Source organism: Dermacentor albipictus, chromosome 6, assembly GCF_038994185.2.
Source record: "Dermacentor albipictus isolate Rhodes 1998 colony chromosome 6, USDA_Dalb.pri_finalv2, whole genome shotgun sequence".
NCBI classification, from domain to species: Eukaryota; Metazoa; Arthropoda; class Arachnida; order Ixodida; family Ixodidae; genus Dermacentor; species Dermacentor albipictus.
The window spans coordinates 115402798-115423974 of record NC_091826.1 but is presented as its reverse complement, the minus strand read 5'-3'; the positions used below and the strand labels follow the sequence as shown (position 1 = coordinate 115423974).

The 21177-nt window shown below is 47.3% G+C and overlaps 1 protein-coding gene across 5 annotated transcripts in view; it reads left to right on the top strand.

Moving 5' to 3' along the window:
- Positions 1–21177, top strand: part of LOC135908321 (uncharacterized) — a 129636-nt gene that overhangs the window by 78759 nt on the left and 29700 nt on the right. For all 5 annotated transcript variants that reach the window (XM_065440082.2, XM_065440080.2, XM_065440079.2 and 2 more), the window contains 3 exons: positions 1375–1487; positions 2017–2149; positions 14483–14686. In XM_065440082.2, coding sequence (XP_065296154.1) covers positions 1375–1487; positions 2017–2149; positions 14483–14686 — 450 coding nt within the window. The remainder of the gene's footprint in view (positions 1–1374; positions 1488–2016; positions 2150–14482; positions 14687–21177) is intronic.

Sequence of the window (21177 nt, the reverse complement as noted above, 5' to 3'; positions counted from 1 at the left end):
GGATGTCACACGTACTCTTGGGACGCTTCTGGCACGTACTCGTGGGACATTTGCGGTGCGTTTCTCACTCTAGGGGTGCTTTTTATTGCACTTTTGTACTTTTTATATTGAAGTGTAACTTACTAACATAGCTAAAACTATTTTTTCTCTTTACTGTCCCTTTAAATATATGACGGGGAGATTTCCACGTAACGATGAGTCAGATGTAGTGAGAAGCATTAAGGCTTGCTACATTTACAAGGGCGAAAATGCCATTGCAATGAAAGATTATTGATGGCAGTCGCTTTGGTGCACCCAGGGGACCCTGAAATTCACGGAACTTTTCTCCTCGGCAGAACATCTTTTTTAAAGTGCAACAAGAGAAAATGTGCGTTGACAATTTGTCATTTGGAGGGACACTGAAACGAAACATCTGGCTACATTGGGAGGTTTCACGTCTGCGATTGCGAAAAGGACAATCTTACCTTGAGCCGGACTTTCGTAAAATTAAAAAGGAAACAGAAAGGAAGCCTATGTGTCGATTTTGCCTAGTAATTATCGTGCCAGCATCTCGTGACGTCTCAGATTTTCAGATAGCTTTATCGGTACTAGTTCGCTAATAATAAAAATGGGGTGCCAGTGCGTCAAAACTCGGAACTAATCACACGCGGAAACATTTTTCCACAAGACCAGCTGAAATGTTCGTAAGGATCATGATATTGATGATATATCACACGGACATGACATCCGCGCCGCGGTTGGCTATGGGATTCAAGAACGCAAAAGTTTGCTTTAGTTTTGTGAACATATGAGTAACCTCTTTCTGCTAAAGGTGAATACACACTGGGATAAAATAGTCTAAACATATTTACTACTATACTTACTAATTTTATAATACCTACTCGTCAGTACCTCAACAAATATCGCTCGCTTCCGCAGGAATTAATTTAAAATGTGCATAGCATAACACTAGGGAATAGTACCAAGTACGACTTTTCTCTCGGCTGCCATATATTGTCTTGAATTGTTACCACTTTACTAAGTTACCGAATTCCGGAAATACCGAGTCGCCTTTCCTGAAAACTAAATTTCATATAACGAAGTCAGCTTGCCCCTTAGGGTGTTAGCGTGGGTCGTCTGCGTAGAACTACAGTGGTCAGCGAAACAGATGGCTTTATAGACTTCTGTCACTCGCACCATATCAGCATGCAGAAATTCTGAATGTTGCTCATGTATGAAAAGCTGTGTTTTGATGTATTAGATTTTAATATACAGATTTCAATGACAGGTTCAGACTGTGCTTTAGGCCGAGTACTTTCTCGTTGTTGCAATTGCTCAAACCATGAAGTTATTTGCATTCGGCTTTATCTAGCATTTACTTTCTTCTCTCTGCAGGCATTCGACTCACTAATGGAACACGAAGAAACGGAGAACATGCCTTTATACACGGCATTCACAGCCTCGATGTACACGGAAACGTTGTTTAACAACTTCACCACGCTATTCAAGTAAGTGCGTAGAAGCGCATTGTTGCAAAACGCTTTCGTAGGTAGTCAATGAAGCGAAAACTTAACCCTAACTGCATCTTGTTGGGCGAGTCAGTCGTACATCGTTAAGCAAGGTGCTACGCTATACAAACATGGACGAGAAGATGACAAGCACCCGCGCGGAACTGTTATGTTTCAGCTGTCATCTGCGCCCGTCCTTGTGCTCTTGCAGCCCATGTTTGTATCGCGTAGCACCTTGCTTAAGCATAACTGCCCGAACGTCATGCTGGAAAATGGAGACTAGAAAGGGTCAATTTAATGTGCTAAAAATGCCTTTCTTGGAATAAGCTTTTGTTTCTTATGAATATAACTTTTTCATGATGTTTTGAGCAACATCCGGTGTTGCGATGTTCCTGACTGATACTATTACGGTTATGCTACTGCCATGTGGGATGCCAAGCAGAGACCCTGGCACAAAACATGCCGTGCAGTGTGCTTGCAATCTGCAGGTACCGGTTGACAGTTATAGCGCCACTGCTTGGCTCTGCAGGACGGTGTTCGCACCAGATTTCCTGATTCTTTACGGGCATTTCTTCGCCGAAGACCAGTCATGGCCTGACTGCCAGATCGTTCCGCCCACGTTCGACACACCGCCGGAATCCGGCGGGTATATTTTTTCGCTGGTAAGCACATCAACATGTCCACTTCAACCGGTAATCATAACTTTTCAAGGTCTAGAAATCCAAAATATAGAAGGGGGCCGACAGGCGGCGTAGCACACTGTGGTATCCAAGTTACATTAACAGGTTACATTACCTCTGACAGTACTGTTAACAGTTGCATTACATCTGGCAGATATGTCCACCTGTTGAAACGTTGGCCAACCTCTGTGAGGCTATTTATCCTGGCCTATGTAACTTCTACACCACATTGTAGAGGTATGACGTGCCTGAAGACGTGCAACAGTTCCTTTCGAAAGGCTGTGCATTGATTGTGACATCAAAATAATAAATCTCACGAAGCTAGGTTCGTAGTTTTCTTAGTTATGTAAATTAAACTACAGATTCGCTTACTAACTAAATTAACGAGCAGGGGGTCAGGCACGCACGGGCGAGCACCAAGAGATCTCAGTCGATGACCGCGAACGCTAGCTGTTGTAAAAACAGGCGTGGTGAACAGCGGCAGCAGTGGCGACCGCATTCCTCTTCATTTGTGTGCCTCTCGCTTCGACGCGAACTATGTGCGTGAGAGCGCATGGGCATGCGAATCCATTGGCCATCTCGGCTCGCGATCTTTTCACCCACAGCACATCACCTCCAAGATAGGACGCGCGCTGCCGCGCCATACGCATGCGGCCGGACTGGAGGAGGAAACATGCGCCATCCCTCTACACCGCGCGTGAAGCCCCCATCTTTCTGCTCGCCCGTAGGGTCTCTCTTGCATCTGCAGCATACGGCACGGGGCCGCGACCTCATCGCACTTGCACTTTGTACGGAACGTCCCGGCTGCGTTGACGGCGGATATTCGTCCCGAATAGTCCATATTATGCACATCCCAATAGAAGACAGCAGTAATTCGTACGAACTTCACGAGCTAAATATATATTGTACACATATAACGTCATTCAGCAACAGACTTCGGCTCGCGGGATTGATTTCCGGTCGCAGAAACACTCGCGCACTGCCATGTACAGGTGTGGACAGAAGCAACTAGAACACGGGACCCGTGGCGGAAATGCACCCGACGGCCCTCTAGCAGCTTCGAAGGCAAGCTGCAAACTAGATCACGCATGCCCGTAGGCCAGCGCCCATAGCGAGCTCACATTTCTCGATCTCTTTCCTTGCCGATGGTTTGGAGTGTCCTTCGGAGTTTCTGCGGCTGAACAATCGCTAGCGTTATGCCGCTGGCAACATAGCTACAGCCATCTGTCTGGCGGGGGCGTGTCCATCACATGTGAGCTACAGAAGCAGCAACACTGTTAGCACCATCGCGCTCGCGAGCTTTCAGTCGCAGAAGTTGCGAACGACGCTGCTTTCGGCGGGTAAAAAAAAATAGATAGACAAGTTTCTACTGGCTACGAGCGCCGACTTCGGAGCATGCACGATTGAATTTGTAACTGGCCCCGAGGCTGTTAGAAGGCACTGGAGGGTGCGCGTTTTGGCGAAAGCTCTTATGTTCCATTTACTTTTGTCCACAGCTGCACCTGGGCGTCAAGGAATTCTAGACGGTCAAAGCAAATGAGGAGCTTCCCGCTACATCCTCTCTCATAGTGCCTGCGTTGCTTCGGGACGTTTAATTCGATAATTTGACATTAGAGCAAACCTTCTGAAGCGGTTTGAAAATGTCGTGTGAGGCTTAGTACACCCACAACATATTTCTCTTGCTCTGCAGGGACAGCAATTTCGTCTATGGCAGATAGCACAATTTCGTCTCGCCAGTGTTTAGTACTTGATGAGATGTGGACGCCGCTTGCACAAACAGGAGACGAAAGCGTCGAATGGGATAAGAAAATTTCGATTAATTACGATTGTCGTTAATGACGTAATGTAGTAGCCATGTTTCTAAAGCAGTTCAAACTGGTGTGTACTGAAAAATTTTCATTCAGTCGATCTATTAAGTATAGCACCTGTTATGAGATTTATCGTTGAGTCCTGAGACATCCATTGGCGGCTCTCTTCGCTTGCATTTCTACAGTGCCTAAGAAAGACTGTTATAAAATGGATTGCGGGAACCGCAATGTACACATGTATAAAGACATTCTGAAAGTGGTCTTCTTGCCGCAGTTTTTGTCGCATGGCTGTGGGTTAGGACTGATTGGTTTCCGTTCCGTAATTTCAACGTCTGCCGGATTACTTGAAACAGGCTGATCCTATCAATTGGCCAACTGCGCATTGTTGTTATGCAGTTGCTGCATGTTCAAGCATACCATCTGACGAGATGAAGTTCCACAATCTCCAAAAGGTGATTCTTTAGGCTATCTGTTACAGGTGAAGAAAATAAACAAAACAGTTGGTGCATCATCTAGATAACTATCTACGCCACTCATTGTTATGCATCTTCTTGACACGTCCACGTCTCCTATCCCCTCTCTGTCTTTCCTCTCTCTTCCACGTCTCCCTTCCCCCAGCGTAGGCGAGCCAACCGGACTTTTGACTGGTTAGCATCCCTGGCTTTCTTATATCCCGCTCTCTCTCTTCTTCACCCGACTGATGGTGGCTTACTGAATATGGTGTTTTATTTCTGAGCACAATCTCGCTGGTTAGACTCACGGACGTGGCTTCCGTATTTCTGTAAGGGTCGAATGCAAGAATGCTCGGCTATCACGATTTGCGCCCATGTTAGAGCTCTTGGTGTGACCAGACGTAGGTCCGCTCTATTGCGTTAGTACTTTACACGCCATTATTGACCAATATACTGTTTGATCGATCACGTAAGAGTACGCCAGCTTACTACAGAAGATGCATGTGGTAGGAAGCAAGTCTTGATTGGGAATAAAGATGACACATCATTTGAAGTAGTGTGCAGTAGCGCCGGCGCACTCTAGAATCAACCGCGCGAAGGTGCCGTTAACAAGAAACAAATAGCAAGTAATGTGTTGCTGCTCCGCCAGTTTATTAATGCGCATTAACTTAAAGTGGGAGGACACACAGACACACACACACACAAACACACGCACACACACACACACACACACACACACGCGCGCGCGCGCGCACACACACATACACACACACACACACACGCACACACACGCATGCACACACACACACGCACGCACGCACACACGCACGCACACACGCACACACGTACACACACACACGCACACACACAAAAACGCACGCGCACATGTTTAAATCGGAAGCCACGATTGATGTAATTTTTTATTGAATAAGCATGTATTATTTAACTTACCCGAGCATTTAAAGGGCGAAAAATGGTTCATTGTATATGTTGGCAGGTAATTTTTGTTCTAAGATGTGCTAGTCGGGACAGCTATGATAAGTAAGTAATGCATCGCTGAACTGAGCGAAGCTTTGACATTCAGGTAGCTTAGTGTGGGACCTACGTAGTGAATTTAAATGAATATAATGTGATAAGTGTTAACGAAGCGATGTTTGAAAAACCAAACAAAGTGAAGAAAGCTCATTTGGACCAAATTTATTTGCAAAATGAAATTTATGTTTAAAAATATTGCATCGATTTCTTTTGTCCTACTTTGTTGCACACATCTTTATGTCTGGAATGACTGTGCAATGTATATATATATATATATATATATATATATATATATATATATATATATATATATATATATATATATATATATATATATATATATTCTGAAAAAGTTATCAAAGTTTGCGTAGCATAAGGTTAAGCTAATCTTGTTTTGATAAAAACGTAAACAAATGTTACAAACCATGTGAAACATGGGCTCCCATGATATGCACCCGTCTCTTTTAGTTTGTGTGGCTGCTTGTCGACAACATAAAATAAAAAAGGTATTTTGAATAATATTTGTATAAAAAGAAATAATACTCATTTTTGCAACCAATGCAGAGTGATTTCGGTTTCGCAATACGAGGGCATGGGTTAGGAAACTCGGAGTTGCTCACAAACTAATCACAACATGAAAGTATCTTTTTTGCAACATGTTTCCGAATCTTTGGGCATAAATAAAAATGCAAAAAACAAAACCTCAATCTTGTGCGAGAAAATTGACTTGGAATATGGTCTCCCACCTTAATGCACCCTGAGTGTAAATCCATTATTTACTACGGTATTGTCGCATCGTGATAAAATCGAACAATACTGCGGTTCGATACATCTGGGAGCGTCCGTGCCAGTTACGTATTCACCCGAAATATGATGAGCACAGCCCGCGTTGTTCGTTTCAATGTCCTCAGCTGCCCTTATCAGTGGTCTTAAAGAGCGCCTACTGCGGCTGGGTGCGCTTTGAAGACAAGAACAGTGTAAGGCGCACCAATAAACATTCGGGAGTGCCTTACTCTATCCTTGTCTGCAAACCAGGTTCCAGCACAGTATGCATTTGCAACTCACTTAAGAAGCAGCCCTCCTAAAAAGCGCTATTAACCTCTTTTCAAAGTTCGTATCGTTTCGATTGTTTGCACATGTTGCAGTGCTGTGAAGTCTATGGGAAAATTGTGTTTCATCTTTGTGCAACGTGAAAACTTTTCTGAAAGTTTCATGCCTCTAATAGTGATGACTGTACGGGAAGTCGTTGTGGGTGACGTCACTAAGGCGTCGGAAAACTTTGTACGGCCCGAAATAGCGCTTATGCAGTGTCTCAGAGAGTTACTTAGCATGAAAGCTTGGGCTTGTTTGTGATTCATTGGAAAAAGGACACAGCTCAAAAAAGACAGCTACACGAGAGACCGACACTGCACAGAGAGGCGTCGACAGCTGACAGGTTTCCTATTCAAAATTCCTTGTCAGCGACTAGTGTCCCATGGTACGGACTAGTACGAGACTAGGCTTCGATAAGGAAGCTAGTAGCGCCTTCAGTCATATTGCCATGCGCACCGGCTGATTCTCATAAGCTGTGTGAATTCTTTAGCTCCCTCATTGAAGTTTTCTGCGTGAGTCTCCGTGCCAACTCATTCGTACGCCAGCCATTGTCTTGATTTAACTACCTCGGTGAAGACGGAATGGTGTCATCTGTGTCGTCTCTTCCTTAGTGCTTGCAAACGGAGCACATAGGGCCGAGATCTTATCGCACAATTGCAGTTCTTGGGTTCCACATAAGAGTATGTATAAAACATTTCCGCGAGTGTCCTGTTTAGGGGCTCTGCTGATCTGCTTTATTTGAAGTGGTACGCCATTGTTTGCCGGTGTTCTGTGCTACTATGTCACCGCACAGTGTCCCACAGCTCGGCTGTGAATGCAGATTGCCTGTCGATTATCGTTAAAAATCGACCGCTCTGACACATACAGGAGCCTTGGTGTCACCGTAGCGAGTGCAGTAGACTGCGGCAACGACACTGCATGTGTGCCCCGCCCGCAGAAGAAATTGAATAAGGACCTAAAAGATGCATTCCAACTACAGCGACAGAGTTCCGAGCGTCGAAGTTGAGTGGAGGAGGCCCGCTGGCTCGGCGGGTGGCACTTTCTGTCTCTGGCAATCGTGACAGGTCCGAACGTAGTGTTGAACGATCGCCATGAGTCTTGGCCGGTATGTAAGCGTAGTTTGGTGAATCACACTTCGGGCATCGTTTCTGGCGTGCTCGCTTAAATGCGGTAAGCTCTTTGACAAATTCTGCGACAGCTTGCTGAGATTGCGTGAAAGGCCTGCGAGCAGCTGCACCTTGACGCTTCACGTGAGTGTCGCAGTTTCCAGGCTTTAGATCTCTCGGGGTCCGTTCCGCGAACCAAGAGGACCATGCTTTCCGAAAACATGGCGACGCTTTGGTTTTACTGGAATAGCGATTATATGTACACTCCAGGTGCATTTCTGCCATCGCCGTGAGGTTGTGCATATAATCCCAGGACGATAAAATCGTCGCTGCGCGCCGTGTGCTGTATGTGCGAGTGAAAGTTTGCGGGGGTGAGCCAGCGAACGCGGCCCACAAAACTATCCTTACTTCGTACAGTTATTTACTAATTTGCTATCGTAATTAGTACTTCGCCTTTCGGGCGAGACTGCGACTGTTTAAAAAAAATGCTATTCAATGTGCAACTGTGTGGAACCTCCAACTGTGTGCAAGTACATCCAGTTTCTAATGCTACTGACGAAAACACCTTACAACAAAGTCTTAAAGGGACACTAAAGCGAAACCATCAATCAGTTTAGACTAATGAAGCAATGTTTGAGAACCCTGCAGGCAGTCATTTCAAAAATATTGTTTGATTATTAGATGAGAAAATGAAGGTCCAAGTATCGGTATTTAAATTTAGCGCCGAAATCACAGCGCCGGTACGTCAGCGTGACGTCAGGGATTCCAAAGTATGTTTTTGCATTTGGGCCGCGTTGGCTGAATAAAGGTTCCCGAAACTTGCCATGTTTAATATTTAGGTCCTTTAGAAGACAATGTAGTCAATCTGTACCGCTATATATAATGAGTAGGCCCTAGAAGATTCCGTCAAAATCCAAGACGTCACAGCCCCCAGATGCGGGAACTTAAGTAGGCGTCGCCACCCGAGTTTCGTTCTTGCACTTTTTCTGGCTTACCAAACGTCTTATCGTTGTAAGAGGGGTGTTTTTGGTGTCGTAGAAAGGTGATTTACTGATTCTAAAGAAATCATTTCTCCCTTTAGTGTCCCTTTAACAACGTGCAGTCTTGGAGCGAAAATTGGCTGATGACTCTTAATCCCAACAAATGTAAACATATATCTTTTACCCGTCGCCGTAACACTTTCCTGTCCTCTTATACTATAGTAAACGTTCCCTTAGAATCAGTAGAATCATTTAAGTACTTGGGCGTCACACTTTGTCGTGATCTCAGTTGGGGTACGCATATTTCCAACATACTTTCATCAGCTAACAGAACATTTGGCTTATGAGACGACACTTGCGTGGCGCCCCGCAGAACGTAAAACTCTTAGCTTTCAAATCCCTTATAGACCGAAAGTTGCAATACGCATCACCCATCTGGAATCCATATCAAGTCTATCTAGTTAGCGAGCTTGAGTCCTTTCAAAACCGCGTCGTCAGATACATCCATTCATCCTACTCATACGACGTAAGCGTATCATCCTTAAAGGGCCCCTGAAACGGTTCGGACAAATTTTGTAGACGCGTAGGGTACAGCTTAAGTAGAACATTCGCACCACAATTTAAGTGAAGCGTTACGTATTAATGGAAATACAAGCGATTAGAAGTTACCCTCCTCCCCAGCCATGCTTTCCCTCCTCAACTCGTTCGCCGAGCGAGCGGGGCTAAGCTCCGCCTTCACTGGTCCTGCGTCACGATGCGACGTCACATCGTCCACTTCCGGTTGTTTTCGAGCCCGCCCCCGCCCGCGCGAAACCTCTCCGCTAGCCGCTTGGCTGTCGACCGCAAGCGAGAGCGATCGAAGCAGCGTGCGTTGCGAGCATTCTGTCGTAGCGCCGAACGTGTCTGGTATTCCGTTAACCACAGGCAAGCTGGTCATATCGGCAAATGACTGGAGGCATAAACTCAAGCTGATACAGGAACTTTGGCGTAGACGTACGTTGAGCGGCCTGATCGGTCTGCACGGTCCAGACACTTGTTGGCGCAGCGCTTAACCAGCCAAACAATACGCTAATATTGCTCTAACCAAGTGTAAAACATTTTAAACATTTATAAAAACAACGTGTTGATGATTACACTCCTGCGAAAAATACGGACCAGCAGCAAAGAAGAATAAAGCTTCGTTGCTGCTACTGTGTATGGTTCAGCTATATGCCACCAGGTGGCTGCACCATGCAGACCATTCAGATTTGCCCTTCTGCTCATCTCGGCTCATCCCGTTACGGCACAGTCAAGCGGCCAGACCCTGTCTCCTTTCGCTTACGTTTGCCCTAATAAGGGACTCGCGAAACGCCAGTGCGTTAGTAATCTACCGGTGTAAAGTGACGGCCACAAACGCGCAAATCCTGGCGCCGATCGGATAGCGGCAGTCCGATGCGCAGCAGCCAGTTCGCTCGTACGCTGCCCTGCAGAGGGACACGATGTCGCAGCTTGACATATTGCCAGTCGCTACGTTTGCAGTCCACAAGGCAACAAAGTCGAATCATAGTGCTCGCGAAAAGACTGAGACCAACTCTGACCGCGGAGCTCTCGTCAAAATGGAGTACGTTGTAACACAAGCAGACGACACTTGCTGTGTGCCGGAAGTGCTTAAGTGTACTGAAAAATTGTTCTTGTGCATTCTCTTTATGCTACTTTCTTTTTATAAAAACAAATTAACTAACATTCCAACTATTACGAAGATAATTTGTTTACCATAAAGTTGGAAAAATTATCGGTCACGCGCCTTGGTCAGCCAATCGGATAGCTCGCCCCACTGACGTCATATGGGTAATTTCGGTCATATGGGTAGGGGCGGCTTAAAATTCCGCCGAGCAGTGCGCTGCGATCGGCAGCGATGTGCATTTTTAAAACCTTATAATAAATTACACGCTTTACGCAGAGCACTTAGATGTGTCAATTAATGATCAGAAGGACCTACTCTAACGACTCAGTACGTTTGTAGAAAATCGTCAAAAGCGTTTCAGGGTCCCTTTAAGAGCAAACTCTGATCTACAGCCCCTTGCACGTCGCCGCGCTACTGCTAGCCTTTGCCTCTTTCATAAGCTTTTTTACAGTACCTTATTTCACGAGCCATATATCACACCACCCGCACGCATATCGCTGCGAACTGGGCACCCATTACAAGTCTTACGCCCACGCTTCCACACAACTACTTTTTCCTCGTCTTTCTTTCCCCCACAGCATCAGATTGGAACGCCCTTCCCCACCACGTAGCTGCAACCACTTGCCCGACATCGTTTCTCGAAAATGTGTCCTTGTTGGCTAATCAATAACTTGCTTTTTCACGTGTTATTCTTTCTGTTTTTATGCACTTGCGAAAATGTAGCTTCCATGTACAATTTTTTCTCTATACCTGTGTTTATATTTGCATTATCAACTGTACCCACGCCTTATGTAATACCCCTAGCAAAGGGGTCTTTAAGGAAATAAAACTGAACTGAACTGAACTGAACAAGGCTTGCGAATGTGTCGGAAAAGTTTGTGATACTGATAGGAGTCCTTGCAGGAAGGCGAAGTGGCAGCTTTGTTCTCGAACCATGCGCGAGCTGGGCACAACAAAGCGAGACACATGTTCACGAGGTTTCCTTCTCTGGTTCTGCACTGATCTTAGCAACCCGCTCCTGCTGTTTAAGCCAATAATCGACGTCCTCAAATGCATCAGGGTAGAAGTTGTCTGAAACCTGATGATGTTGACTGGCCACAGTTTAAGTGCCGGTGCTTACTTTTTCTTCCGCTAGACGTCATCGTTGCCGGGGTAACTTTAGGGGTGGGGGAGCCTGTGTCTAAGGCAGCAAATACTGACTGAAGCGGTTGGTGTTGGTGGCAGCTGCAGCAGGTAGCTGCGGCCGAGCTTGGTGCACTGCTCCGAGGAGTCCCGAGCATCAGCCGGTCGATACCGGAGAGGGAAGTATCCTCAACGCCCCGACCAAAAAAACAGCGTCCACCGTGGAAGCGGAAGAGACTGCCATTGCTTTGGCCATCATGAATCCCTCCGTGCAAACTATTATAAGCGACTCCAAAAGGGCAATAGTAAACTTTTCGAGAGGCAGCATAGGCGTCTGTGCAGCGCGAGTCCTACGGGACTTTAATAATGAAAACACTGTTGAACTCGTATAGGTCCCTGCCCATTCGGGGAATCAAGGGAATGAGGAGGCGCACTGGGTAGCCCGAGGTCTAATCAACCGGGAGATGTGCCCCTCAGACTCGGATCCCATGGATGAGGCACCGACGACATACCACGAAATAACAAACTATTACAAGCAAAAAAAGCGAATCTACCCGCCTCCAAACGCAAGCCTCACGCGAGCGCAAGCCTCGATCCTGCGTCGAATCCAAACTAAATCGTTCCCCAGCCCACATTGGCTAGCCATAATTACCAACGGGCAATGGAACCCAATATGTCAAAATTGCACAAATCAAACATTGGCTACCCAAAATCACATTCTTTGGGGGTGCGAGGGCTTACCCCCTCCCAGATCGCTCCTGCCAGCTCCCTCGCAACAGACGCGGGAAGAGCTGCTCAGAACACCGGATGAAAAAGTACAAAAAGCCCTCGTTGCCTGGGCCGAAAGGGTCGCTCCTCGTGAGGGGCCATCCTAGGACTCGGGCCTGCCAGAACATAACTGAGCAGAATGTCAATAAAGTTGTTACCACCACCACCATCTACCCAGTGGTTTAGCACAAAAGAAATAAACGAGACAATCATCATCAATATCATAATCAGCCTATTTGTATGTCCATTGCCAGGCGGAAGGCCTGTACAAGCAATCTTCAATTACTCATGTCTTGCGCTAGCTGACCTCAAATTACAATTGCCAATTTATTAATTTTATCAGACCACCTCGTTCTCCACCTGCATCGTCTGCGCTTCCCTGATCCTGTCAGCCATTAAGCAACTCTAATAGACCACCGGTTATTCGGCTTGCGCATTACACAGCTTGTCCTACTGAATATTTTTACCTTATTAATTAGGACGTCACCTATACTTCCGTTTTGTCTCCGATCCGAACCGCTCTGTTCCCGACTGTTAACGTTACGCCTAATACTCTTTCGTTCCATCGCTCTTTGCGCATTCCTTAACTTGCTTTCGAGTTACATTGTTAACCTTCAAATTTCTTCCCCATATGTTAGTACCAGTAGAACGCAATGATTGTACACTTTTCTGCGATAGCGGCAAGCTCCCAGTCATGATTTGGCAATACCTGCCGTATGCACTCCAATCGACTTTCATTCCTCTCCGAGCTTCCATCTCATGAGCAAGGTACGCTGCGAATAATCTGCATAGATTAACCTGCTCTTACATGAGAGCACAAACGAGATCACTGTGTTACAATGACCACCGTTTTCATTAGCAGGTGCAGAACATCGTTTTCACCCAAAGGATGAGCGAGTTGCGCACAATAGTTGTCTTCAATTGTCTTGAACAGTTGCTTTACGACTCGACATTAACATTTTGTAGGGATATGGCGGGCACAACACCCCACAATTATTTTACTGCTCGCCTCTCGCATGAAAAGTAAGATAAGACAAAATAATATTTTTTTGTGTTATTTGGTATCGCACGTGAATATCCGCAAAGTAAATAAAAAAAAGCCGAGGACACCTAAGCACATATCATGAGTTGTGAATGCGAAAGCAATGATGTCCAATTGAACGTCGCCTAATGGCACTTGGGATTTTGTGCTGCGAGTAATGTTAGCGCTAAGGCTCGTTCCCCCCGTCGTGTATTGGGGGAGTTGACGACGACATCTCTGTCCGCCTCTTCGCTCGTTCCTCCGCTCCGCACGGCCACGATTCGCTGCTGCCGAGGTTGCGGCTGCCGACGATGCTCGAGGCACCGTAGAGGCGCTGCCCGAGCCAGCAAGCGCGAGCCAGGGTCACGGGCGCGCCTCGCGTGCTCTTGGCATGGCGTTGCAGCCAATGGGAAGTCAGGGGTCGTTTCGCTGCTACAGACGCCGCCGGCTTTTTCTCTCAATGGATCATTTGACGCTTTCGCATTAACCACCACCACCACCACCACAACAAACAAACAAACAAACAAACAAACAAACAAACAAACAAACAAACAAACAAACAAACAAACAAACAAACAAACAAACAAACAAACAAACAAACAAAAAACAAACAAACAAACAAAAACAAACAAACAAACAAACTCGATCGGTAGCCTATGTCGAGCTAAGCTCCGAATCGTGAAACGTGATGCAGTTTCTACCTTCCAATCTTTCTACGTTTAAGAAAAAAATATTGGGTTTGTAGCAGCGCTCGGATTTATTTGGATCCTTTTTTTACGGTCGCTGCGGCCGCCGTCGGTCAAATCGCTCGTTAACGTTCGTGCGTATATTACGCTACATTGTGTAGAAACCATCAAGTATTGAGGCGTTGACATATATATATATATATATATATATATATATATATATATATATATATATATATATATATATATGTATATATGTATATATCTGTATGAAAAGCCTTTGTGTTTAAATTAGAGAGGCGGTGTCGGGCGAAGACAAGCAGACGAGGTTTGGTGCTTGAATATACCACACCTCTAGTTGAGTACACCGATTCTTGTTTCAGGGTGGCGTAGCTTCGTACTGTCACAGTTGTTCAGCGCGCAACACCAATCCATGTCTCCGGGTGCTTCACGTCTTTTTCCTTATTCGAATGTTTTAGTGACGCACAAATGTCTGGTGTCATAACGGCAGGTTAGTTTCGACTTGGACAGTGTGGAGGGGGCATTGCGCTATTTCCCAGCCTCCCGTGTTATTCCATTCAGAAAACGGCGCACAGCAACGCGAAGGAGCTTCAGCGCGTCGGCATTCCGGCGCTGACCGTGGCCGTGTCCGTGGCCATGTTCGGTCGCTGGTACAAGCCCCGACACGCGAATGAGCCCGGCGCAGCGGGCGGGCCTGGCAGCTACAGCCTGTTCAGCATGTGCGAGCCTACCGGAGACGACGAGCAGCTTGGCAGCGTCACACAGGTTGGTCGCGCGCCTCGCTGTCCGCGATGAATATTGCAACGCATGAGATACGCGCTCCAGGACGAGAAGCGGCATACAAACATTTCCATTGACGGCACGTGCACGCATTCTCGATGGAAACAGCCCCGTAGGCGTTTTATGCCCTACATCCATAATCATGTATAATTGTGTGAGGTCGTGCAAGTCTCACGTAACTTGAGCCAAACATTAAAATAGGCAAATTCCACGTAGCTGGACAGAAACAAGGTGGTGTTGTGTGCCATCGCTTGGAGATACTATGATTATTCTTTTTATTCGTCCTAATTAATAATTAGTGTTAATTATTCAATCGACTTGTCAAATATTAAATTTAGAATAAATGTGTTAATGAGGACATTGTAGAGCAACACGAAAAACTCCGGATGAAGCTTTCTGTTGCTCAATACGTGCAACATACAAGTGTTTTGCAGAACGTGAAATAAGACTGCCAATGCACCCAAAGTGCATCGAGCGGCCAGTTGCGCGGTGTCACGGTGCGGCATCATTCGATTCGGCGAAGCACCGATCGACGGGCGCCGAAGCGTCGTAGCAATAGGAACCTACGAGCGAGACGGTTATTGCCGGCCACTCGTGCAAGTGGCCGAAAAGGGTTGAACGCAGGTTTACGGATTATCGTCTTTTTGTCGTCGGCGCGACCGTGACGCCCCGACAGCTTTTCCTAGGAACGCCTCTGTATTCTCTGCCCCGCGAGTGCATAGAGAAGCTAAGAAGGCGGGGGTGCGAATACTCCGAAGTATGTGGTGTCTGTGCGATCCTGTGTCCACGCAGTGCTGCAGTGTATGTGTACTGACAGCGCCATACGGCCGGCTGCCGTCATTTCTCCTATGTTTATGAACGGACTATGGAGGCCCGGCACGGACACAAGCGTGTGCGTGTGTGGGGCAATACGAGTGCGCGAACTCTATCAGCAGGGAGGAAGCACCCGTTCCCTCGCCCCCAATTAAAAGGGGCCCGGCCAAGACCTTGGCAGGGGTCAGTATGCAAGTGGGTGAACTTGATTCGATCGTCACCAATATATGCCGTCCTCCAACCCAGGGCACTAGGGAAGGAAGAAGTTACTTAGGCGCAGGTTTCAGACCGAGCTAGGCAGTCTAGAGTCTAGAAGCTGAGCCTGCAGTCTGCTGAGAAGTGTCAAGGAGCTACCGCCGTCCAGTATCGCCTGGGCCGCCTAGCCGCGTCTGAACTGCGAGTTACTAGTTGACGTAAGAGACGACAAACCAACCTCTGCAACGAAGCTCGCGGTAGTTCCTCTCACATTAGCTCAACCTGCTCGAGGGAAGACGTCATACCTAGACCCCCGGTAAACCCAGCCAAGCAGTCGCATCCACCGCAACGAGATCGGCTTGCCAGCGTTCTTCGGGCAAGCTCTGCCGTCGACTCCACGATTTATGGACTTGCTACAGCTGCCCGGCCATGCGTATGCCATCATTTGTTTTCTTTTGAACTCTGTTTAGTTGACCACCGCTAAGTGTGTTTTGTGCAGTGTTAATTTCTGTATTTACTGTTAACTGTTCGTTGTATTTCTTTTGTATTCATCGTTGATCTACATTAAGTGCATATGTGTTAGTGTTCTTGTGTTTCTTTTAATCTTTGTGTCATTGTCAGTCAATAAATATGTTTTTTGTCAGTCTCCCGACTCTGACTCCTTCGCTGTGCTCGCTTGAGTACAGAACTACCAACCGGCTTGTGTACCCCGTCGACGACTTCGCGCCGACGGCGAACGGGCGACAAGCCGTGACATGTGGTAATTTTGCGTGTATTTTGCGTGTGCAAACGCGAACACGCACACACACTCACAAACATGCGGACACACACACTCACAGACATGTCGACAGACCCAGGTACACACACACACACAGGTACGCACCCACGCACACACTCACAAGCATGTAGACACATTCAGGTACACTCACGCACATGCACACGCACATACAGGTACACACACTCATGAAAATGTAGACTCACTCAGGTACACACGCGCCGACACACGCGCGCACATGCACACATGCATACAGGTACACATTTTCACGTACACACACGCACGGGTACACACTTGCACAAATATGTAGACACACTCAGGTACACACGCGCGCACAAACATATATACAGGTACACACTTGCACGTACACACACTCGCACATACAGGTATACACTTACAAACATGTAGACACACTGAGGTACACGCGCACGCACATGCACAGACACATACAGCTACACACTTGCACGTACACACAAGGACAAACATGTAGACACACTCAGGTACGCACGCGCGCACACGCGCCTGCACACACATATATACAGGTACACACGTGCGCAGACGAACATACGCGCGCACACACACATACAGGTAGGTACACACTTGCATGTACACACGCGCACAAGCGTGTATACACACTCATGTACGTAGGCACATGCACAAACACACATACATACAGGTACAAACATTGGCAAACATGTAGACACACTCAGGTACACACGCGCGTGCACACACACACATGCACACGCACATACAGGTACACACAGGCACACACACAAACATGTAGACTCACTCAGGTACACACGCGCGCTGATACACGCACGCACGTGCACACATACAGATACACACTTGCACGTACACACATGCACGAACATGTTGACACATTCAGGTACGCACGCGCGCACACGCACCTGCACATACACATACTGTCACGTAGTGGGGACGTTGAAGAACACAGTAGCACCACTGTGAGCGACAAAACTAAATTTTATTGGGCGAACCTGTGCCCACAAAACAGGCTACACTTATAGCACAACGATAGCGGCGAACACAGTCAGCGATCGTCGAAAGTCTCATCAGCGGGTCAAGCGCGTCGGCTTTTATACAACAGTCGTCGAATGTTCCAGACTAATCGTTGGGACCCGCGTGCCTTCCACAAAGTTCTACACCATTCGCGTCACGCGATGAAATCTGATAGCACAAGGTTCGGCGACAACAGACAACCGGATAGAAGCATCGATAACTTTCCAGAAATTTCGGATGCATGCAGGCGCGTCCCGCGCTGTGCGATAACATTTGTTAGGTGGCGAAACGTGGTCGCCCGATAAAGATAAGTACGCGTGTCAATACATACAGGTACACACTTTCACGTACACACACACAAAGCATGGAGAAACACTGTGGTATGCACACGCGCAGACACACAGGTGCATAAGCATACACATACAGGTACGCACTTGCACGTACACACACGCACAAACATGTATACACAGTCAGGCACACACGCGCGCACACGCACATGCACACAAACAATTACATACACGTACACGCATTCACAAACATGCAGACATGCTTAGGTACACACGCGTGTACACACGCACATGCACACACATACAGGTGCACACACACGCTCATATATATGTAGACACCCTCAGGTACGCACGCACAAGTACACACACACTCACAAACATGTACACACGCTCTGGTACACACGCGTGCACACATGCACACATATAGAGGGGCACACACACGCTCACAAACATGTAGACACACTCAGGTACAGACGCACACGCACAAGTAAACAGGCACACACACTCACAAACATGTAGACGCACTCAGGTGCACATGCGTACACACACGCACGTGCATGTACAAACGCACATACGCACTTGCACGTGCACACTTATACGCACACAGACGCACACACACTTACAAATATGTAGACACGCTCAGGTATACACGCGTGCACACACGCACATGCACACGCATACAGGTGCACACACACGCTTACAAACATGTGGACACACAAAGGTACACACGCGCCCGCACACACGCACATGTACACACGCACACACACATACAGGTACACACAATCACAAACATGTAGGCCACTCTATCGGTCATTCCTTCAACGCGGACGCTACATCGTCAAGCAGCCTAATTTTCCGTGTGAGAGAACGCCCTTACCACTCCAACTTATATGCTTGATGGTTGGAAAGGGCGTCAGCCTATCCCTCGTCACATGCGCGCCGATATCGGCGCGTACTTACATGCCGACCGCCAACGCCGCCGTCCTAAAAACCTTAACACGGCTACGTCACTGTTATTACCGGCGTGGAATGAACCAGTTTGTCCAGGAGTAAGTTCGATCACGCACCGCCGGCCAACAAAGCAAGACCCCTCCACAGCGCCATCCTGGCCCACTACAGTTGCTACCGTGTCCTGCTCGACCGTTTGACCGCGTCGGCATCGACCTCTATGGCCTGTTCCCATACAACGGATGTGGAATCCGCTAGATTACTGTTGCCGTCGATCACCTCACGTGCTACGCCGAGACCGAGGCCCTTCGCACCGCGACCGCGCTTGACATTGCGATGTTCGCTCTTCGTAACTTCGTCCTTCGCCACGGTGCTCCTCGAGAACTACTCAGTGATAGGAGTCGTGTCTTGTCAGAAGCAATACAATCCCTCCTTCTCTAGTGCAAGATCTTTCACCGGAAATAGGCCGCGTATCACCCGCAACCGAATGGTCTAACGGATCGCTTCAACTGAAGACTCGGCGACCCATTGAGCATGCACTTCTCGCCGAACCACACCGTTTGGGACACCTTACTCCCTTTCGTTACGTTCGCAATAGCTCCGCGACGCAAGCGACCATCGGACTTTCAATTTTTTTTTCTCTTGTACGGACGCGAACCCTCGTGTCCACTGGATACTCTCCTGCCCTACCGACCTCACGTCTCCGAGTGCACTACAATTTTAGAAGTCGCCCGATACGCTTACGGTTGCCGTCAGCTGGCTCGCTCGCTGACCAGCGACGAGCAGGGGCGCCAGAAGACAAGACGTGACAGTCATCAGGCCACGCCCACCTTCCTTACCGCTTCCCTTGTGTGGCTATGGATGCGCCTCACACCCCTGGTCTTCCTTCTAAACTACTTGCGTGGTGCCACGGTGCGTATCTGATCATCGACGCCACATCACCTGTGAACTATATCGTTGAGTCCGTCACACCATCGCTGGACCTTCGTTGTCGGGGCCGCGAGACAGTGCGCGTTAGCCGCCTTAAGTCATATTATGACGCCCTCATCTTGTATGCTCCCTAAAGGCTGTTTCACATGCTGCGACGGGAATGACGAAAATCAGTGCAGTAGCACGCGTCGCAATGCGATTTTTAGAGGGCCCATTTCACTTGATTGCGATTTCAACAATGCGACTGGTGCGACGCCCAGGGTTGCTTATTGCCAGGTTTCGTGGCACACGGTGCATAATTATTTTATTGTAATGAATAAAACATTTACATTATAGTATTTTGACTTTTCTTTATTTGGAGCAAATAATATGCGTGTTTTGTAATTTAAAAACGTGTTGAAGTTAAGATTTGTTTTGGAGTGCGCAACGGCAGTTTCTGAAGTTCAGTGCGATGAGACCCGGCGCACGCAAACAGCTGTTCCCAGCTGGTTCAGCGCTTTGTGTTGTCTAGTCTGCCTTCTATGACCATTTAGTTCTGCCTGCACTACAGCAATCTACAAGATGATCTATCAACAAGTCCATATAGCTACCCTCGCCGCATATCCAGTATTTGGAATTCAGCTGCCACGAAGTCGTCGTGACAGCCCAACAAATTCGTCGCGCTACCCGTGCTCAGCGTCAGCTTCTGGAGAAATGGTGTGTGTATATCGCTCGTGATTGCGCATATGCGATGCCTGCTCATAGCCATATTCTTGCACCAAACGCAGCAACAAGTACCAGCCCGAAAGTTCCCGTCTGCCCCTGAACGAAGCCGCAAATGATCTGTGTGGTTACTGAACGTGCAATGGAAATTGTGTTGTGAAATTCAACCTTAGCACTAGCCTTGTTCATCCATCGCGGTGCGTGTGCTGTGCATATATCTATATATATATATATATATGTGTGTGTGTGTGTGTGTGTGTGTGTGTGTGTGTGTGTGTGTGTGTGTGTGTGTCCTCTCTGAATATTTCTAAAGGCGCTAAAGCCGACGCATCAATTTTTTAAGGCAGTTACTGTCACTTTTGTAGAAACCTGTACATTGTACCATAACATTCTAAAAGACAAGCTTCTTGTCCACTTTGCTGTCCTGTGTCTCGCGCCAGCAGTATACTCTGAACTTCTAACAAGACCATATCAATACGCGCTATCCATAATGCAGGAACGTAGGCCCACGGCAGGCGCTCTTGACATACGGTTTTTCACCTTTCTGTTCAGCCTCGCACGCCGCTCACGGTTAGCCTGTTTTGGGAAAATAAATATTATTATTATATTATTATTGTGATTAGGTATTATAGTTATTTCACTGTAATTTATAGCAATCATCCAGATTTCTTAAGCTAGTCATGCATTTAACATGTATTAGATCGACATTGTTACGACACGCATATGGGAGTCATTTCAAACTAGATTGCTCAGCCAGAAAAAGTACAAACGAAAGCCTCAACGTTTATTCCTATCTTGTATTCCTA